The 21,447-nt window shown below is 38.5% G+C and overlaps 1 protein-coding gene across 2 annotated transcripts in view; it reads left to right on the forward strand.

Moving 5' to 3' along the window:
* LOC143981415 (ubiquitin carboxyl-terminal hydrolase CYLD-like) overlaps nucleotides 1-21,447 on the forward strand; it is a 72,510-nt gene that overhangs the window by 30,247 nt on the left and 20,816 nt on the right. For both annotated transcript variants that reach the window (XM_077479243.1, XM_077479242.1), the window contains exons 4-7: nucleotides 6,565-6,627; nucleotides 10,732-10,997; nucleotides 16,079-16,247; nucleotides 16,344-16,485. In XM_077479243.1, coding sequence (XP_077335369.1) covers nucleotides 6,565-6,627; nucleotides 10,732-10,997; nucleotides 16,079-16,247; nucleotides 16,344-16,485 — 640 coding nt within the window. The remainder of the gene's footprint in view (nucleotides 1-6,564; nucleotides 6,628-10,731; nucleotides 10,998-16,078; nucleotides 16,248-16,343; nucleotides 16,486-21,447) is intronic.

Genomic DNA, 21,447 nt, shown 5'->3' on the forward strand with positions numbered 1-21,447 from the left:
TCAGCTTCTTTAGCAAGGCAGTGGTTGTCTTGGAGGTGTGTTTAGGGTCGTGATCATGAATACTGCCCTGCGGCCCAGCCTCTGAACGGAGGGGATCATGCTCTGCTTCAGTATGTCACAGTGCATGTTGGCATTCATGGTTCCCTCAATGAACTGTAGCTCCCCAGTGCCGGCAGCACTCATGCAGCCCCAGACCATGACACTCCCACCACCATGCTTAACTGTAGGCAAAACACACTTGTCTTTGTACTCCTCGCCTGGTTGCTGTCACACACCCTTGACACCATCTGAACCAAATAAGTTTATCATGGTCTCACCAGACCACAGGACATGGTTCCAATAATCCATGTCCTTAGTCTGCTTATCTTCAGCAAATTGTTTGCAGGCTTTCTTGTGCATCATCTTTTAGAAGAGGCTTCCTTCTGGGATGACAGCCATGCAGACCAATTTGATGCAGTGGGCAATGTATGGTCTGAGCACTGACAGGCTGCCCCCCCCCCCCCCCCCTCAACCTCTGCAGCAAAGGATCCCATATAACATACTGTCAAAACACAAATCTCTAGGCAGCATAGGTCTTCTGCTTTACTGGATTATTATAAGGTATGCTTACTGGGTCAATTGAAGGCATGGTTGAACCTAAACCTGGCAAACTTTGCATCCATAGAGTGAGTGATATATGGAATTGAGATCTTAAATCCTTACTATAATCAAAAGCAACAGCTCAACAAGTGCATACCCCTTCATACAAGCGTCTTTACTGGCTTGAGAATCTATATTACAATTAAACTCTTCAAATGTATTGAAAGTGTTGCTTGATATCCTTTTAAGAGTAAATGAGCATTCCTTTCCATCTATAACAGTTTGCCAGCCAGGCACTGCAGTTGTACTGCGGCAACATGGCTTGGCTGAGCGAATCGCCATTTTTGTTACGTTGCTTCCTTTTTTGGCCACTAGGGGTGCGCCCCCAGGGAGCCGATGCAAGTACCAGCTGGTTGCAATTACCGCCGGGCTCCCACGATAACTCGGACACACTGAGAACCGGGATCTGTGTGTGTGTAAACACAGTTTCCGGTTCTCTGAGGGGAGAAGAGACAAGATCGTCTGTTCATACAGAGTATAAATTAGAAAGACAAAGAGACCCATGAGGGATCCTAATCACTTCTACCACACCCCACAAAGAAGTCTGTAAAAACTGATGAGGGTTGCCCCAGGGATTTTATGGGCAGAAAAAATTATAGGATCTGAAAACAGGATAATTTTGTATATAGTATAAAAAAGATATATAGAAAAAAAGTTTATTGAAACATTAAGTATCATATAGAAAACATTATAACATACACGTCTAAAATAATAGACCATACAATAAGACACAAAATATAGCGGCTGCCAAAAAATGTTGGAATACACAAATATGTCCGACATAAAGTCAGATATGAGTAATAGTCACAACAAATCCCGACATGTTTCGGAGAATACACCCACAAGATTACAATGGTGGCATATCCAAGTCCTTCCTCAGGGGTTATAAAGGTAGCCTTTTGATGTTGTTCTATTAAAAAATATAGATCTATGTAAGTACAAAGAAATATATACATATGAATAAACATTGACAAATATTTACATTGTAAATGTAATGTTTTCTATATGTATTTAATGTTTCAATTTAACTTTTTTTCTATCTTTTTTTTTTTTTTTTTTTATTTTTTTTTTTTTTTTATACTATATACAAATTATCCTGTTTTCGGATCCTATAATTTTTTTTCCCTCATCAGTTTTTACGTTCATAAAGAGTATGAACAGCGATCTGTCATCTTCTTCTCTGCACAGTCCTCTTCCCCCCTTCAGTTAGAACACACACTAGGGAACACAACCCCTTGATCGCCCCCTAGTGTTAACGCCTTCCCTGCAAGTGACAATTTTACAGTAATCAATGCACTTCCTTCTTTTTTTTTTTTATAGCTCAAAAAATAAAAAAGTGCATCGATTGCTGTAAAATTGTCACTGGTAGGGAAGGTGTTAACACTAGGGGGCTCAAATAAAAACCGCAGAGGTGATCAAATACCACCAAAAAGCTCTATTTAAGGGAAAAAAAATACATCAATTTTGTTTGGATGCAACGTCGCACGATCATGCAATTGTCAAAGCGATGCAGTGCCGAATCGCAAAAAGTGCTCTGATCAGGGAGGGAGTAAAATCTTCCTGGGGCTCAAGCGGTTAAACATCTCCATGAGGCTCCATTTAAACCTGGGCATATTGATTTACTGACATGGGTTTTTTTTTTGGGGGGGTTTTTTTTTTAACCACTTAAGCGACGTGGCTCCCATACAAAACTGACGTCCTTTTTTTTTTTTCAACAAATAGAGCGTTCTTTTGGTGGTATTTGATCACTTCTACGATTTTTATTTTTTGCGCTATAAACAAAAATATAGCGACAATTTTGAAAAAAAAATTTTTTTTTTGCTATAATAAATTTCCCCCAAAAAAATATAAAATTTTTTTTTTTTTCCCTCCAGTTTAGGCCGATATGTTTTCTTCTACATATTTTTGGTAAAAAAAATCGCAATAAGCATTTGGTTTTTGCGCAAAAGTTATACTATACTAATATATAGTAGTTATATATAGTTCTACTAAATAATCTAAAACTGGATAGTTTTTTATGGCATTTTTATCAATTTTTTTTTTTTATTTTTATCGTGAGAGCGACATGGCGGACAGATCGGACACTTTTGGCTCTATTTTGGGACCATTCACATTTATACAGCGATCAGTGCGATTAAAATTGCATTAATTACTGTGTAAATGTGACTGGCAGTGAAGGGGTTAACCACTAGGGGGCATTGTAGATGTTGTGTGTCGTAAGAAGTGATTCTAAGAGGGGGAGGGGGCGCAATGTGTGACTCGACACAGATCACCGCTCCTGATTACAGGGAGCTGTGATCAGTGTCACTAGGCAGAACGGGGAAATGCTTGTTTACATGAGCATTTCTCCGTGAGACAATCACGGGTATCCCCGCGGACATAAATTCTGCGGAACCCGCAATCACACTTGTGGAGCTCGCGGCGCACACCCGCAAGCCTCCATTTAAAGGGCAACGTACGGGTATGTTAATCTGCCTGTACATGCCCTTCTGCCGATTGTATATCGGTGTGAGCCAGTCGGCAAGTGGTTAAGCTTCTTTGTAGCTTTTTTTTAATTTTTTTTTAAAGCGTTTTAGAAGTGTTCTAAATGCGTTTTTACAGCTTCAGGCATTTTTGTTAAGCCAATAGAAAGCATTAAGGGGTGGAGAGCTGCTATTTGAGCGTTTTACAAGACTTTTTCTGCTCGTCGGGCGTTTTTCTATTGAAGTCTATGGAGCCAAAAATGCTTTTAACGGCTTCCTGACCAACTGCTGCAGTTATACTGCAGTAGGTTGGCTCCCCTGTGTGAGGCGACATAGCTACACATTGGCTCGTAGGGTTGGGATAGCAGGCGCGCATGCAAGCTGCACAAATGTGTGGTTACAAATGTTTGGAGTACAGTAAGGCCCCTTTCACACTGCCTTGAAAATCACACGATTTTGCAGGCGCGATTTTGACCCAATTTTGACGTAATTTCAGGGAATGCCTTGTAAACTTGAGGTCTATGGACCTCAACTCTCATCATTCGGTCCAAAGTTGGGACTACTTTGAAGTCGGTGCAACTTGAAGTTGCACAGATATGAATGGCACTCAGTGGAAATCATGGGGTACGATTGTCATGCGACTTTGCAGTCCCAAGTCACACAAGTGTTAAAGGGGCCTAAGCGGTGTGATACTGTGTAACACCTTACCTTTTATTAACTGTGGACTTCTAGTGCATGTTATGTTTTATGTTTCGTACATAATTTTTGTTCTAAAATTTTAATTCATGATCTACATTGTCTATATGTGGGCTTTGGGAAAATTGTTCAGATCTTTTATTATTTTATTACAGGTGCTTTGATAGAGATGGGAAGGCTTGAGAAACAATTTTTGGGGGGGAGAGAGTGTGGAATATGTTTTTACAATGATAAATAATATATCATGACATGGTATTCAAACTATAGAATATGAAGACCCTAATGAAAGACTTGAGACTTTATGTAAAGTCATATTATTGCAAGTTCTCTCAGCTGAAGACAAGCAAATCCTGGCATACGGTTCAAGCAATACTGTACTTCTCAATGAAATTCTCAAACAAGAGACATATGCATTTCTGCCACTAGGGGGCACTTCAGGTAAAGGCTCCAGTTTAGTTTTCTTGTGGGCTCCATCTTGTACCTCCTACAGTTGGGTTATTGGTGGGATACAGTAGATAGTTTGTCCTCTCCGGTCTTAATTGACAGGTAACGGGGGAATTTGACAAATTTAGTGTACATTTTTTAACCTTTGAATAATTCCTATTAACCACTTCAGCCCCGGACCATTTTGCTGGCCAAAGACCAGACCACTTTTTGCGATTCGGCACTGCGTCGCTTTAACTGATAATTACGCGGTCATGCGATGTGGCTCCCAAACAATCTTGACGTCCTTCTTTTTTTTTTTTTCCCCCACAAATAGATCTTTCTTTTGGTGGTATTTGATCAGCCCTACGATTTTTATTTTTTGCGCTATATATAAAAATAGAGCGACAATTTTGAAAAAAACGCATTATTTTTTACTTCTAATAAATATCCCCCCAAAAATATATAAAAAAAAAAATTTATCCCCAGTTTAGGCCGCTCCATATTCTACATATTTTTGGTAAAAAAATCGCAATAAGGGCGATTGGTTTGCGCAAAAGTTATAGCGTTTACAAAATGGGTTAGTGGATAGTTTTATGGCATTTTTATTAATACATTTTTTTTTTTTTTATTGTGACTGCGACATTATGGCGGACACCTCGGACATTTTTGACACATTTTTGGGACCATTGTCGTTTATACAGCAATCACTGCTATATAAATGCAGTGATTTCTGTGTAAATGACACTGGCAGTGAAGGGGTTAACCAATGGGTGGCAGTGTAGGGGTTAAGTGTTCCTAGGGGTGTGTTACTAACTTTTGGGGGCTGGGCTTTCATTTAGTGAACACTGAGCTCTGCTCCAATCACATGGAGCAGAGATCAGCGTCACTAGTTGCTAGGCAGAACGGGGAGATACTGTTTACAACGGCATCTCTCCGTTCAGTCGCCCCGTGAGACGATCGCGGTTATGCCTGCGGCGATCAAGTCCGCAGGATCCGCGACCGGACTCACGGGGGTTCCAACCAGCACGCGAGCACAGCGGCGATGGCAGGGCGGCAATAAAGATTGGACGTACCTGTACACCAATATCCCTGCCCGTGCCATTCTGCTGACGTACATCGCCGTGCGCTGGTTGGGAACTGGTTAAAGGTCTCCACCATCACAGCATAATAGTCTGGTCAATACATTTTTTTGTTTTTGTTTTTGTTTTTGTTTTTTGTTTTTTTTGTTTTTTTGTTTTTTCCCTTTTCTTCCGCTCAGTAAAATGGTGAGACCAACCAACATTTTCCAAATGCTACAAGGATGACAAAACGCATCCTAGCATGTCAGAGGTGCCCCAGTGACATACAAAATAATTTATAGGATGAAAGGATGAAGACCATAATAAAAGTGCAAGTGGCTATTCCCTTCAGATTTCTCATTCCAGAAATACTCTTTCAGCTGATTCTGAGTCATCACAAAGTTTTTCTTCACCAGCAGCATCTTCGGATAAAGAAGTGTTACAAACCACAGCCTCCCAAGAATACCCAATACCTTAATTTTATAGAAACAATGACACCTAAAAATCAGGAGAACATTCATATAGGTGAAGTGTTCTTAACATATACAGCCCTTGTTATTTCATTTGTAATAAAAAATGAAATTTTAAAACGCAAGTTTAGTATATTTACTGAATAAGCTGTACTTTTATTTTTAATTATAATACTTATTTATACAGTGCATTCACCTTCCCAGTGTGAAGTGTAACAAAATGATTTCCAATTTGTAAAACTACTCCATATTATTATTTTTTTATTTATTTATTTTTTTACAATTTTTCTTTAAAAAAAAAATATATTTTTTGGGGGAAAAATTAGATTTTTTTTTTTTTTTTTTTTTCCCACAGCTTCAACATTTCTGTAAATTTTAAATTTTCTAAGCACCGACAATTTTATGCAGTTCTTTACATAGTATAGTATACATAGTACAGTATATTGTACATTCATACCAGTCCCTGCCCTCAAGGAGCTTACAATCTAAGGCTCCTAGCTCACATTCATACATACACATACATAGGTCAATTTGGACAGGATATGATCTGGAGTATTTTCTATGCAATTCAAAAAGTAAATTGGATGCATGTTTTACCTTTTTATAAAGATGTATGTACCCAAGCAATATAAAAAATTATTGGAAAATAAATTCCCTTTAAACAGCGTGGCCTGCCATTCATAGCTGCAGCAGATTGCAGCCTAATTTTGTTTTGATCCTGTGGGCTTCATTTCACTTCTGTTCATTGTATATAGGCATTTGTTATACATTGTCTGATGTTTGTGTTTTTTTTTTTTTTTTTCTTTATTTCAGCAATGCCACCGGATGAAGAAAGAAAAAGGAAGCGATCTGCTCCAGAGGAGAACACATTACAAGGTAATGTCATTTAGTAAAGACAATATGGCTCTAATTTTAGCCTCACATACAGTAAATACAATGGCTGAGGTCACAAAGGCCTAACGTGAGCTTTGGGTCACAACTATATGCAGCACATGCATGAAATCTGCTGATTAGGCCTTCCTCCTCCGTTTTTCTTTCCTAAAAATGTAATTAACATTAGTATATATAATAAGGGCAGAGTAGTAGTAGTAGGTGGGAGTTCCATAAAGTCTGGGAATCATTGAAAGTCCAAGGCAAATAGAGAGAGATGTATTTTAGAGCTGCACGATTCTGGCCAAAATGAGAATCGCGATTATTTTTGCTTAAAATAAAGATCACGAATCTTTCACATTATACAAAAAAAATTGGGCTAACTTTACTGGTTTAGTGTTTTTTTTATTTTTTATTTTTTTTGTATTTTCATTAACCACTTGCAGACCGGACCAATTTGCTGGTCAAAGACCAGACCCCTTTTTGCGATTCGGCACTGCGTCGCTTTAACTGACAATTGCGCGGTCGTGCGACATGGCTCCCAAACAAAATTGACGTCCTTCTTTTTTTCCCACAAATGGAGCTTTCTTTTGGTGGTATTTGATCACCCCTGCGGTTTTTATTTTTTGCGCTATAACCAAAAATAGAGTGACAATTTTGAAAAAAACGCATTATTTTTTACTTTTTGTTATAATAAATATCCCCCAAAAATATATAAAAAAACATTTTTTTCCCTCAGTTTAGGCCGATACGTATTCTTCTACATATTTTTGGTAAAAAAAATCGCAATAAGCGATTATTGATTAGTTTGCGCAAAAGTTATAGCGTTTACAAAATAGGGACAGTTTTATAGCATTTTTATTAATAATTTTTTATTATTTTTTTTTTTTACTAGTAATGGCGGCGATCAGCGATTTTTTATTTATTTATTTTTATTTTTTTATTGTGACTGCGACATTGTGGGGGACCCATCGGACATTTTTGGGACCATTGTCATTTATACAGTAATCACTGCTATATAAATGCAGTGATTCCTGTGTAAATGACACTGGCAGTGAAAGGGTTAACCAGTGGGTGGCAGTGTAGGGGTTAAGTGTTCCTAGGGGTGTGTTTCTAACTGTGGGGGGGTTGGGCTTTCATTTAGTGAACACTGATCTCTGCTCCAATCACATGGAGCAGAGATCAGCGTCACTAGTTGCTAGGCAGAATGGAGAAATGTTGTTTACACAGCATTTCCTCCATTCGGCCGCTCCGTGAGACGATTGCGGGGATGCCCGCGGCGATCGGGTCCCGTGAACGGACTCACGGGGGTCCCGACCAGCGCGGGAGTGCGTCGCCGGCGGCACGCTCCCCATGGCAGGGCGGCATTGAATATTGGACGTACCTGTACGCCAATATGCCTGCCTGTGCCATTCTGTCGACGTACATCGTCGTGCGCTGGTCGGGAAGTGGTTAAAGTGTAATTTTTTCCAAAAAAATTGCATTTGAAAGACTGCTGTGCAAATACAGTGTGACATAATATTGCAACAGCCAACATTTTATTTTCTAGGGTCTGTACTAAATTCTATAAAAAAATATATATAATATGTGTATGTTTGGGGGTTCTAAGTAATTTTCCAGCAAAAAAAAAAAAATTTATTTCAACTTGGAAACCAACAAATGTGTTTTTAAATGGTTAAACTTTCCTCATTTACACACCAAAGTGTATTACTTTGATGTAAAGGACAAATGGTTACAATGTTTATACTTCCACTGCTAAAGAATGTTGTGTTACTTGGCAGACTTTTTTTTTTTCTCCCCTTCTTTTGACAGCTGCCAGCTTCTGCAGAGCAGAGAGAATTCTCTGCATAGAAAGAATCGGGAAATACTTTGTCAAGGGGGAAAAAATTGTGATAAAGACTAATCGTGCAGCTCTAATATATATGATAGATGTCAAGTTGAGCAACTCCAATTTTATTCTGTAAATCTCCTTTATAACAAAGGAGAATGGACAAATTGAACATTTTTATATGTGCCTATAAATCTGCTGGCAGGATTGGTAGATTTATTCTGCTCATACATATAACTGCCATTATATGCGGATTAATGCCCTTTACGGTCCTTGCTCGTGATACTGATATATGAATGCCAGACCTTGCAGTAAGTTCCTGCACAAAAAAAGTGAGTATGGGCCATAAAGTGCACATTTATACTCGCTAAAAAAAAGGATCTCCGAGAATGCTATATTTGAGATAATATGCATACTCGTGGTAAAAAATAAAAAATAAATACTGAATAGTAACAAAGATTTTTGCTTAATGCTCTAAGCACAGTGATAGTTTACTGATTTGTAAATCAATGGACTGCATTCAGAACAGTATAATAAAAAAGCTTGGAGAAAAGCCCAAAAATTTGGTGGTTTTGGCACCAGTGTGCAAGAGTATCTGCCAATGAATGAATGTATAAATAGAAAAGTATCGTTGTACTTCGTTTAAAAGTGGGAATTAAGATGTATACAATGTATATAAACACTGTGTCCAAAGGTCTGTTTTTTGACAGCAGCAGCAACGACAGCTGTTTTATTTGCACAGCAATTCTCAGCTGTCATTTGGATGAATGGAAATTGCTGGCAAATGCGGGGGTTGGGGGAGCTGCAGCGGGGCTGAAGGACAGGTCCAGGTATACACAAGCAGCAGCATGTCCAGTGTCCACAACTGGTTAATAACACTTGCAAAAGCTGAAAACCTGAGCAATCGCTTCACTTTATTAAAACTGGATTATTAGCTTGCTAAGTAGAACAAAGAAGGATGTATGTGAATAATATGCCTTTCAGAAAAAACACACACTCTGGGAGTAAGTACCAAAATCATACAGGATACACTAAACTAAACTGTATGTGTGCAGACAGGCCTATTTAACCACTTAAGCCCCGGACCAATTTGCAGCTAAAGGACGGGGCCCCTTTTTGCGATTTGGCACTGCGTCGCTTTAACTGACAATTGCGCGGTCGTGCAATGTGGCTCCCAAACAAAATTGGCGTCCTTTTTTTTTTTTTTTTTTTTTTTTCCCACAAATGTAGCTTTCTTTTGGTGGTATTTGATCACCTCTGCAGTTTTTATTTTTTGCGCTATAAAAAAACATACAGCGACAATTTTAGAAAAAAAATGCAATATTTTTTACTTTTTGCTATAATAAATATCCCCCAAAAAATATGTAAAAAAACTTTTTTTTTTTTTCCTCAGTTTAGGCCAATACGTATTCTTCTACATATTTTTGGTAAAAAAAAACGCAATTAGCGATTATTGATTGGTTTGCGCAAAAGTTATAGCGTTTACAAAATAGGGGATAGTTTTATAGCATTTTTATTTAATATATATATATATATATATATATATATATATATATATATATATATATATATATATATATATATATATATATATATATATATATATATATATATATATATTTTACTAGTAATGGTGGCGATCAGCGATTTTTATTGTGACTATGACATTATGGCGGACACATCGGACATTTTTGACACATTTTTGGGATCATAGTCATTTATACAGCAATCAGTGCTATTTAAATGCACTGATTCTTGTGTAAATGACACTGGCAGTGAAGGAGTTAACCACTAGGGGGCAGTGTAGGGGTTATGTATGACGTGATGTGTGTTTTTTTTTTTTTTTTTTTTTTTTTTATGGTAGGGGAGCGTGGCCTGGCATGTGACGTCACTGATCGTCCTTCCCTATAAAAGGGAACAGACGATCGGTGACGGCCACACAGGGAAGCACGGGGAGAGGTTTGTTTACACAGACCTCTCCTCGTTCTTCAGCTCTGTGACCCGATCGCGGGACACCAGCGGCGATCGGGTCCGTTGGTCCCACGGCCACGGAGTTCAGGACCGGGTCGGGAGCACACCGCCGGCAGAGCGCTTCCGACCCACGGCTGGGCACTTAAAGAATCACGTACCGGTACGTGATTGTGCCCAGCCATGCCATTCTGCCGACGTATATCGGCGTGAGGCGATCCTTAAGTGGTTAATAAAGCAGTCGGGTCTATGATCAATGCAGAATTCATGGTTATGGAAGAGCTTTATAATGTTTACAGCATGATGTTTAACAGCCGAAGAGGATGAACCACAACCACTGAACAATCCTCTTGAAGTGGAAGACCAACAAGTATGTAACCATCCGACAGAAGACCACCACCCACCATCCAGTCTGTACCATCCTCCTGGAAATGGTAGCCTGTTGTCTGAAACGGAATCTATAAGGCATGGTTTGGAACTCAATTCCATGGTTGAGGTGAATGATCCTCCCATATATGGAGTGATCCGATGGATAGGACACACCCCTGACTCACCTGAAACCATTGCTGGCCTTGAAATGGTAATCTTGCCTTTTGTAATATTTTGTGTATTATTCCTAAAAAGTGTTAAAATAGTTTTGCATGTACTAAAGATGAATATATAAATTTGTGCCGCGCTGTATATGTCTCAAACAAATCTGATATAATATCCAGTGCTCAAAAGGCAAAATCCACAATCTAAAGAGCAAGCGCTAATCAAAAAATACCTATGTATTAATACATGATTGTAAATCAAAAATAAATGAATACATCTGGTGTAAATATCAATAATACAGTCTAAATAAATTTGATATAGTATCCAGTGCTCCAAAGCGAAATCCACAGTGACTTGTGACAGTACTTCACACATGGAAATTCAGTGACTTTCGGTGATTCCACACCTGTGCTCTCCCCCAAATTTTTGAGAGTGATATATTCTAGGAGAGATCCATTCATGTGTTTTTGAATGATTTGTATATATGTTTTTTGGAATGATATGTAAGGTTTTATATTTGTATAATAATTTCATAAAAAATAATTGAAAACAAAATGTGCAGTAGAACCAACACTGGGCTCAGGGTTAGTAGACTCTGTGGAAAGTCAATCCCTTCACTGTGGATGTCCTCGGTGTGTGTGTGTATATGCAAAGAAAGGCTCAATAGTGTAATAATGTTTAAACTCCAGTTTATTAAAAAAATAGATCTACATCTTAGAGATTCCCCTGATAAAGAAACGTGACAAATCCTGTTTCGAACATGCGTTGGGGAGGGGCTAGGATGGAGGAGAAGCCAGCTGAGACTATCTCTCAGCGAGGTGACTAGAGGCATAACACACCTGTTGGATTGGGATTGCTCGATTTACCCATGCTATGTATAGAGTGTTACCGCTAAGATGTGGAGTGTGATCAATCAATTTTTTTTAACCACTTCCTGCCCAAGGACGTCATATGTAGTCCTGGACTTTCAGTGGGAATATCTGAATGATGCCAGCAGCTACAGGCATCATTCAGATATCCTTGTTTTCAGCCAGCGATTCTGTGCACCATAAGAACAATCATAGTGGCAGTTCCACCGCTTGATCGCTCTTACAGGCAACGGGAAGAATCGTCCGGCGCCGGATGACGACGATAGAGATTTCCAGTGACCAGATGGTCACCAGTCATCTCTATGACCGTCGGAGGCCCGGGTGCAAGGTTATGATGTCACGCTCGCGTTTCAAGAAGTAAACAAAGCCGAGATTACGGCTGTCAGCATGGGATCGGTGAATTTTTTTTCACAATCTCATGCTTTCTAGCCTGGAAGAGAGATGTGGGGTCTTATTGACCCCACATCTCTCCATAAAGAGGACCTGTCACGAATGATTCCTGTTACAAAGGGATGTTTACATTCCTTGTAATAAGAATAAAAGTGATCAAAAAAAAATGTTGTGAAAATAAAGTAAACTAAAAAATAAAATAAAAAAATTAGTTTTTTTTAAAACGCCTCTGTCCCTGGTCGCTCAGAAGCGAACGCACATGTTGGTCCCACCCACATATGTAAATGCCGTTCAAACTACACATGTGAGGCATCGCCACGTGCATTAGAGCGCAAGCAACAATTCTAGCTCTAGACCTCCTCTGTAACGCTAAATATGTAACATGTAAAAAAAATTTAAACTTCGCCTATGGAGATTTTTAAGTACTGAAGTTTGGCGTCATTCCATGAGTGTGCGCAGTTTTAAAGCATGACATTTTGGGTATCTATTTACTCGGCGTAACATCATCTTTCACATTATACAAAACAATTGGGCTAACTTTTTACTGTTTTGTTATTTTTTAAATCATGAAACAGTTTTTTTTTTTTTTGTTTTTTTTTGTTTTTTTTTTTTTCAAAAACAAAAACGCGTTTGAAAAATTGTTGCGCAAATAACGTGCGAGATAAAAAGTTGCAATGACCACCGTTTTTATTCCCTAGGGTGTCTGCTAAAAATTTATATATGTTTGGGGGTTCTGAGTAATTTTCTAGCAAAAAAGTTATGATTTTTACATGTAGGAGAGGAGTGCCAGAATAGTGGTTAAATAAACCGGAGTTTAAACGTACTTTTTGAAGTGATTTATCATTTAAGATATTTATTTTTCTACATAATTATCATTTTCATTTTAAATATATTTTATTGAAGGTTTATAATATATTTACGTGTTTTATATTTATGAGTTTCAATAGGGACACGTCTATATAGTGGCAATATACAGTACACACACTGTCACGTCATTTTTCTTTTTATTCATCACCACTGGCATTTGCACTTTTTTTTTTTTATATATATTGGCACACTTGTTTAGTCTTTTTTTTTACAGAGGCATATACAGCATGGCACAAATTTTAGATATTAATCTTTAGTCCAACACAGTTTATGGGAGTGCGTCTGGTGTCAGCAGCTGAAAGAAATTTAGACCTTACATTTCTCCTTACACCTGTGTAATGTTCTTTTTGGATTTGTAGTAGCTCGTAAGATGTTCAATTAATTAAGTTTTTTGCATGTACTGCCAAGCTAGTTGATGAAAAAAGCTACGGTAGTCTTATTTGGACCAATTTTTTTTCATGGCTCAGAAAGACTGTTTGTTTAAAAGTCCTTCTTTTTTTTTTTTTTTTTTTTCAGACTGCAACAGAAAACTATTTTTAAGCTGAAAAAAATGAATCGCACATACTTTAGCTTTGTTGTAGATACCAATAGAATATTGAATTGGATTATTGATGACTAGATTAAAACATATGTTGGCACTGTTGGGTAGATTTTGCGTTAGGCAGCTAATTGGTCAATGCACAGTGGACTGACATATTCTTCACTGGAATGTCAAACAGCTGACCTAGAATATGCAGTAAGGGGATGACAGATTTTCACCTGCACGTGGTGTTCATGTTCTCCTTTCTATTCATCTGCACGTAGTCCAGAACTTTGGATTGGTTGCCAAATAAGTCCAACATTTAAAGCAGATTTAATTTCATCCAAATGAAAATGTTTAAATTCTTAAAGTGTTACTAAACCAACAACCGTAAAATCAGTCTGTGTATGCAGCAAAGCATGCTTGTTATACTTACTGTGGAACCTAAGGGCTTAATCCTCTGCATTGTGTATAAAAGGCTGTTTGATCGTGTATGCACCGATCCTCCTCCTCTTCCACCCTTCCACTGAAACCAGAACAGGTCTGGATAAGATAGTCACTACAGTCAGGCTGCGCATGCTCAGTTTGGTGTGTATTGCTAGAGGGTTTTTTTTTTTTTTTTTCTTGGAAGCGGGCATGTGATCAGCACAAGGTCAATCAGCACTGTCCAGGCAGAGGGTCAGGGGTTCTGTATTCTGATAGAACAGCTCAGTGCAGTATGAAAATTCCTCCTACAAACTTGTGAATCCCGCTTTAATTATTATTATATATATATTTTTTTTAACCTACAGGTAAGCCTATAATAAGGCTTGCCTGTGGGTAAAATTAATATCTTCTAAGCATGCACCATTTAGGAGATATTCACTGCATACAACCACTGACGTCCGCAGCGCATGCGGTCTGAAGGTCCAGCATACCAGTCCGGATCTTCAGAGCTGCTTGGTGGAACCGAAGGCTCCGTGTGCATGCGTGGGAGTGACGACATTGCAGCTCCAGCCACTCGCAGCACCTCAGCCCGTGATCCCAGGAAGATAGGACAAGAGAAGATGTCAGCCCCCTCAGCGGAGAGCGGGCGCCGCAGGAAGGGCTTCGTTCTAACGTGAGTATTTCATAATGTGCTAGTATGCGATGCTTACTAGCACGTTATGTCATTGTCTTGCAGGGTTTTTTTTTGGTTTGTTTTTTCAGTGGTTTACAACCCCTTTACTCAGGAACTGCTAGAAGTCCCAAGACTGCTATATACTGTTGATGAGAAAAGGTATTTAGCAGTTTAGATTTACTAAAATAATTGCATTTGCATGGTCTGTGTACTATGGGAGACGAGATATAGTAAATGCAGGGTCCTGGTTTTAGTAACACTTTAAACATACCAAAATTGTTTTCTGCAGTGTTTTCATTTACATTCTACCCACTAGCACATGCACAGAGTATGCTACATTCAAGGCAAGCTCTGGTGATAACTGCCAGTGTGCTTATGTCAACTCTCAGGTGAACCATCATTCCCTAAGATCACTGAGGCTATAGCTGGTCATGAGTGCAACACCATAGCATCTGCAGATTTAAATAGAGGCTAAAATGAAACCAAGCTTTAATTTGCCTTTTTATCAAAAGGTGAACCTTACGAAGCTCCCACACTCTGTGACCATTCACATTAGGAACTGCATTGGAACGCACGGGAATGCTATGCGGTTCCTGTGCTATTAAAATGCAGTTCTCTGCAGTGTGATTTCAGGCCATTCATTTTTAATGGGCTGAAATTGCACTGCACCAAAGGTTGTACATGCACTACTGTTTGAAATGCACTGCAACCTGCTCACATAGTACTTTTGCACGATTTGATCCGGTGTGAGAAAACGCACTGCATTTGCAACCTGCATTTGGTGGGTGTTAACTTAGTACCGACACCCACTGCAGATTGCAAGGGCAGTGTGATTGGAATGGGGTACTGCATTCTAGTGTGAACGGGCCCTAAAAACGTATTTACGTGTTTAATAAACTTTGCAGATCATATAAATATTTTTGTTGCTGCATGGAAATAATTTCATTCTTGTGTGTGCCTTGAAAGTCCCCTCCACACTTTACAGTTGTTACTTTCTATATATGTCTCCACCAACCACAAAAATCAGTCGCCTACTCTCTCATCCGTTAGGGGACCTGTGGGCGTGTAACTAAGTATATTATGAATTTGCTATAGTCAGCCAGTCAATCATATCTTTTTCTGTTTTAAAATCAAACTTTTTATTTTTTTATTTTTTTTGGTTCTATAGTGATGTGTTGATAACAACACACAGGAAGCCCTCTGAATGTAAGAATGTTTTGATGTATGGCAAGCCTTTTTCTTGCTATAGTAACATATATTAATATAATATACTTATGGTGCCTCTTTCTATGCAACTACCAACTACAACAAAAAGTTAGTACCTTTCATAATAGAATGTGAAACAGATTTTTTTTATTTTTTTTAATGATTTTTTTTGATAGGAGGAAGAACTCCCCTCTGCCTACACTGATGGAATTTACAGAGGAGTAAGATATTTTCACTGTGGACCCAACAAAGCCTTGTTTGTGAAACTGCGAAACTGCCGCCCAGACTCTCGTTTTTATTCTTTGCATGGTCCAACCAATCCGATTCTGAGATGTAACTCTATTGGTAAGCATTGCAGGCTTTAGTTGGTTTTAGGATTTAGAATTTTGAATGACAAAGTTTACAGATTTTTCTAACCCCTAGCATCTATCTGCATTACAGCATTCCAAGAGTACAGTAGCGAATGTGTTGAGGAGAACACTCCACCTGCAGCAGACAAAGAAGGATTAGAACGTATGATTGGCTGGAAAAAGGGGATACAAGGACATTGCAACTCCTGTTATTTGGATGCAACATTATTCTGGTAAAAAATTGTTCTGATATCCCATGAAATCTGATTATAAAAATAACGATTTCACAACACTGAAAAGTAGTACAGTTCATGGTCTATAGCACTGCCCACTGCTAACACAAGAATGATTACTACAGGCTTTTTGTAGGTCAGTTTTGCAGCCCATTTTTTAAAGCAAATGTAATGCTTTTAAAGGAAGCATCTTTTATAATATTTTTTTATTATTATTATTATATTATTATTATTAATAATAATATTATTTATTTTATATTATTTACCCTTCTCTGATGTGCAGTTACCAAATGAACACTTACTAGAGGATGGAGCTATAGAAGAAGCTGGCGCCTTGTGCTGACTTCCACTGGCTCTGTTGCTAGTGTCCCTCTGCTCTGACTTGTAGTTTAACTCTTAGGTGTACTGCTTTTACATTCTGTATTACTATAGAGATGTCAGATTTTTCACACAAGTATGTGCCAGTGATGTCACTAAGGAGTTTATTTACTAAAGGCAAATATACTGTGTGCTTTGCAGAGTGCAGTAAATAAGCAGAAGCTCTTCTGACTACCATCATCCAATCACGTGCAAGCAAAAATGCTGTTTTTTTTTTTTTTTTTTTTTCCTGCAAGTGATTGGGTATTCTTTGCAAAGTGAAGCTTTACCTAAATTACTAAGCTCTCAAGCAACTTTGCAAAGTGCAGTCTATTTGCCCTTTTAGTAAATCAACCCCTAAGCCACAAATAACAATTTAATTAGCATATAGGCAAAGTATGTGTGTCATATTTTTTATTTTTTTATGGTTGTTGAATATTTAGTTTTGAGATTCTCAATGCTGTTCTATTTATGTATGTTACTGTCATTTGGATTCCCTTGTTGCCCTCACCTCCCTTTGTGTCATGACTCTGCCTGGCCTGACCAATGCTCATCTTTTGCCTAAATGCTGTCAGTACGGGAGCAAAGCTTCAGTAGAGCAAGTTTCTTTGCAGGATTTCCAGGTGAAGGCTTCACGCTTGCATTTATTTTTTGCACCTCAGGTGAGCCCCACACTTCCCTCTTGTGGCAAAGCAGATTAACAGTCACCCCTGACAGTGGACAAAACTGAACTGCCCTGGGGGGGGGGGGGGGGGGGTCATGAGAGATAAAATATATGTATGTATGTATGTGTGTGTATATATGTATGTGTGTGTATATATGTATGTGTGTATATATATATATATAAATTATTTTTTTTATAATGTATAGTTTCCGAGACACACGCATACTATTAAAGCTCAAGCATCCATCTCCCTCACAATCTGGCTATATTAGCCAGTGACCATAATTTCCAACAAACTTGAAATGGCATAGTGGTCCTAAAGGATCCAATAGATGTAGGATGTTCCAGGTCATGTGTTGGATTTGCACATATATGGGTGATCATACGTCATGAGTCCACCACTATGAAGAATATAGAAAAATGTTAAATTAATGTTAATTGGAGCAGACTTCATAGACTATGTCACTGGTGGTGTAAAACACAAACAGTTACAGTGGTCCCTTGTCAAAGCTTGATATAGTATGAACCAAAGGGCTAAGCTAAGACAACACAGTTCATGCTTGTATAGTTCTTTTATGCCTTGGCCGCCCCCTCGTACTGTGGATCAGAGTGAAACAAGCCTTCCAACATGCATTTATAGGTGCTCAACCTGTGTCCCAAATGATGTAACAAGGCAGTCACTTGATTAATATTTGTATATACTTATCAGGTCCAGTTCTTCAAAGCGGTCTCTATATTGAATCCATTCATGAGCAGTCCATTATTCATAGCATCCTAATCCAAGTTTGGTCATCAGTGAGCAAGTGAAATGATGGTATAGAACCATAGCCTGACCCGTTTTACCGGACCTCTGCCAATTGCTTCAGAGGCTGTTAAGGATCTCATGATGTATGATCACCCATACATGTGCAAATCCAATCTATGAGATAGAACATCCTATATCCATTGGATCCTTTAGGATCACTATGCCATTTCAATTTTATGAGCAATGCATTTCAATTTTGTTGGAAATTATGGTCCCTGGCTAATATAGCCAAATTGTGAGAGAGGTGGATGTTTGAGTTTTAAAAGTATGAATGTTGATGTGGGTGGTACCAATGAGATATATATATATATATATATATATATATATATATATATATATATATATATATATATATATATATATATATATATATATATATATATATATATATATATATATATATATATATTATTATTATTATTATTATTATTATTATTATTATTATTTTTAAATGCCCATCAATGCAGCCTTGTCAGTCATTTGCAGCCTTGTAAGTTTCTTTTGCATGCTTTCCGTTTAAAAATGGCGCCGCCGAGCTACAGAGCGGATGTCCTGTGCATCTCGGCGGCGCTCGGTAGCTCTCGGCCGTTCTCGAATATTTTCAGCAGCTTTCCGAAAGCTGCCGAAAATAGCCGAGAGCGGCCTAAAATAGCTGAAAGCTGCCGAGACCGGCAGAGAAGCTGGCAATCGGCAGGGGATCTGCGTATAACACGCACCCACGATTTTCCCCTGATTTTAAGGGGGAAAAGTGCATGTTATACGCCGATTTTAAATACGGTATGTGTGTGTAAGAAAGAAAAAAAAAAAAATATATATATAATATATATATATATATATATATATATATATATATATATATCTATCTCCGTTGTAGCTATGGAGTCTACCCATATTGTCATTTAATCACAAGGTAGGCAGACCTGATGGGGAACTAGTCTTTTGCTGACTTTAATGTCTGTGCTGTTGAAGCACAGGACCTAGAAGACGGGGTTTACCAGATTCTGTTATCCCTATGCTTCCCAACTAGAAAATCAACTTCTCAGAAATTTTATCATCGTACCTGGAATGCATATTTTTCATGGTACTCTGTGGAAAGAATTATATCTTTTCTCCAGCCTTGCCTGGATCAGCATTTGGTTCTGAGTACTATCAAGGGTCAAGTTTTGTCCCATTCAAAGACTGCTTACCTCTAGTAAAAAAACGTCACTCATGCTCGCCCCTGTATGGCCCCCAGTGATGCCATGGGATCTTAACCTGGTTCTGTTGATCCTTCAAAAAAACTCTGTTTAAACCTAATAGGGACATTCTTCTGTCTACCTCAACTCACAAGGTTGCCATCACCTCTGCAAGCCAAGTTTTTATGTTGGTGGCCTTAACGTGTAAAGAATCTTTTCTTGTGCTACACAAAGACAAGGTTGCCCTGAGGCCTCAGGCCTCTTTTCTTCCCAAGGCAGTTTCTTCCTTTCACTTTAATCGAGACTTTGATCTCATATCTCTCTATCCTGTTTGGAAACCTCTTCAGGAGATTTCCTTCCCTTGTCTGGATGTGATACATGCTGTTCCTGTCTGTCTTTCAGCTACAGCTTTTATTTATTATTTTTTTTTTTTTAAGAAGTTCCACTATCTCTTTATCAAGCCTATAGACTGAATGCACACTGGATTTTTTTTCTGCAGCCAATAAACTCCCCAGCATGGTACCCTATGTGTCCATGCACACATAGGCTGTTATCAGCAGTTTTTTGGCAGGGGTATTTTCTGGTTGGAAAAACCCCCAGAACTAGTGGGTTTTGAGAAGTTTTTCAGCTGTAAAAAGCTCTGAATCGGCGTTCTTTGAGCCATAAGCTTTTGTATGAGTTTAAGTTTGTTAAAAAAAAAAAAAAATACTACTGCAGAAACGCTGGAAAACTCTTTCTACAGCTAACACTACTGCCTTTTTTTATAACGTCCAGTGTGCAAGAGGCCTAAAGAATATGTACACCCAATATTTTATATTCCTGATATGTGCCTGCTGTACCATGTGCTTGTATAAGAAAGTATTCTGTTCTCTTTGTATTGCTTCCTTTGTGTGATATCCCTAGTGTTCCTGCCAGTCCCTCTGCTTTCCTATTACTGACTACACTAAGCAGGAGAACACACTGTGGTCAGTTCTCTAGCTGTGCTGGGAACTCTGCCAATGATCAGACTTGTTGTGACATGCCCCCCTGCACAGCCTTTCACTTGGAAGATCAGTGTGTTGCTGTTTCTCATTATGTGGCTGAGAACAGAGGGAATGTGATCACTTATATAAAAGGAGGGGAAAAAAAAGGTATTTGTAATATTGTGTGTGGTGTGTTAGATTATATATATATATATATATATATTATGCAAAATGTTTTTTGCTTTTTTATCTGAATGGGTTGGTTTACAATCGCTTTAAAGCCCCACTCTGGGCTAAAACCTAATTTTTACTATACCTCAATCCCACCCCTTCTAACCTATGCTGACGGTCTGTTTGCCAACTTACCTTATGAAGCCAGCAATGTCAACCTCATCCAGGTCCCTTACTGCCTCCAGTTGTAGTGTTGGGGACTGCTAATTCAGCGCTTCAATGCTACCCTGAGACCCCCTGACATGGCTAAAAGCTCATCAGGTCCAATCGAAATTATTTTTGGTGAAAATGTATCTACGCTTTAATGAAGGATTCAGTAAAAAAGATTTTTGACTTGCTGCAGTTATCCTTTTTTTGGAGTCGAGGGACACAAGTCCCATCCTCTGTGCTTTATGATTTACCCCTAATATTGCATTTCCACAAAACTGGAACATGATGAAAGTGGGAGGGGTTTTACCTGTCTCTCTCGCAGCTTTGTTTGATGGTATCCAATCCTCCTGTAGGCAGTAGCATAACCCAGTGTTTCACAATTGCTTCTACCTTGTATCCCTTAATGAACTTCAAGAAAAGGATTTTACAGTTTCCTATCATTTCAGCCCTTGTGCGCTGACCACTAACAAATCTGAAGACTTTCCAAACTTCTCACATAAATTCTTTCTATCCACTTAATCTCTGGAGCGTTTGTGCTAAAAGAACAAACCAGCTACATATACTATATATATAGTTTGTTGGAAGTTTAGCAGTAACTTTTTCCGCTAGTTGATGCTA

The sequence above is a fragment of the Lithobates pipiens genome, unplaced genomic scaffold (genome assembly GCF_037356315.1).
Source record: "Lithobates pipiens isolate NorthernLeopardFrog02 unplaced genomic scaffold, aLitPip1_a1.2 Scaffold_156, whole genome shotgun sequence".
NCBI lineage: Eukaryota > Metazoa > Chordata > Amphibia > Anura > Ranidae > Lithobates > Lithobates pipiens.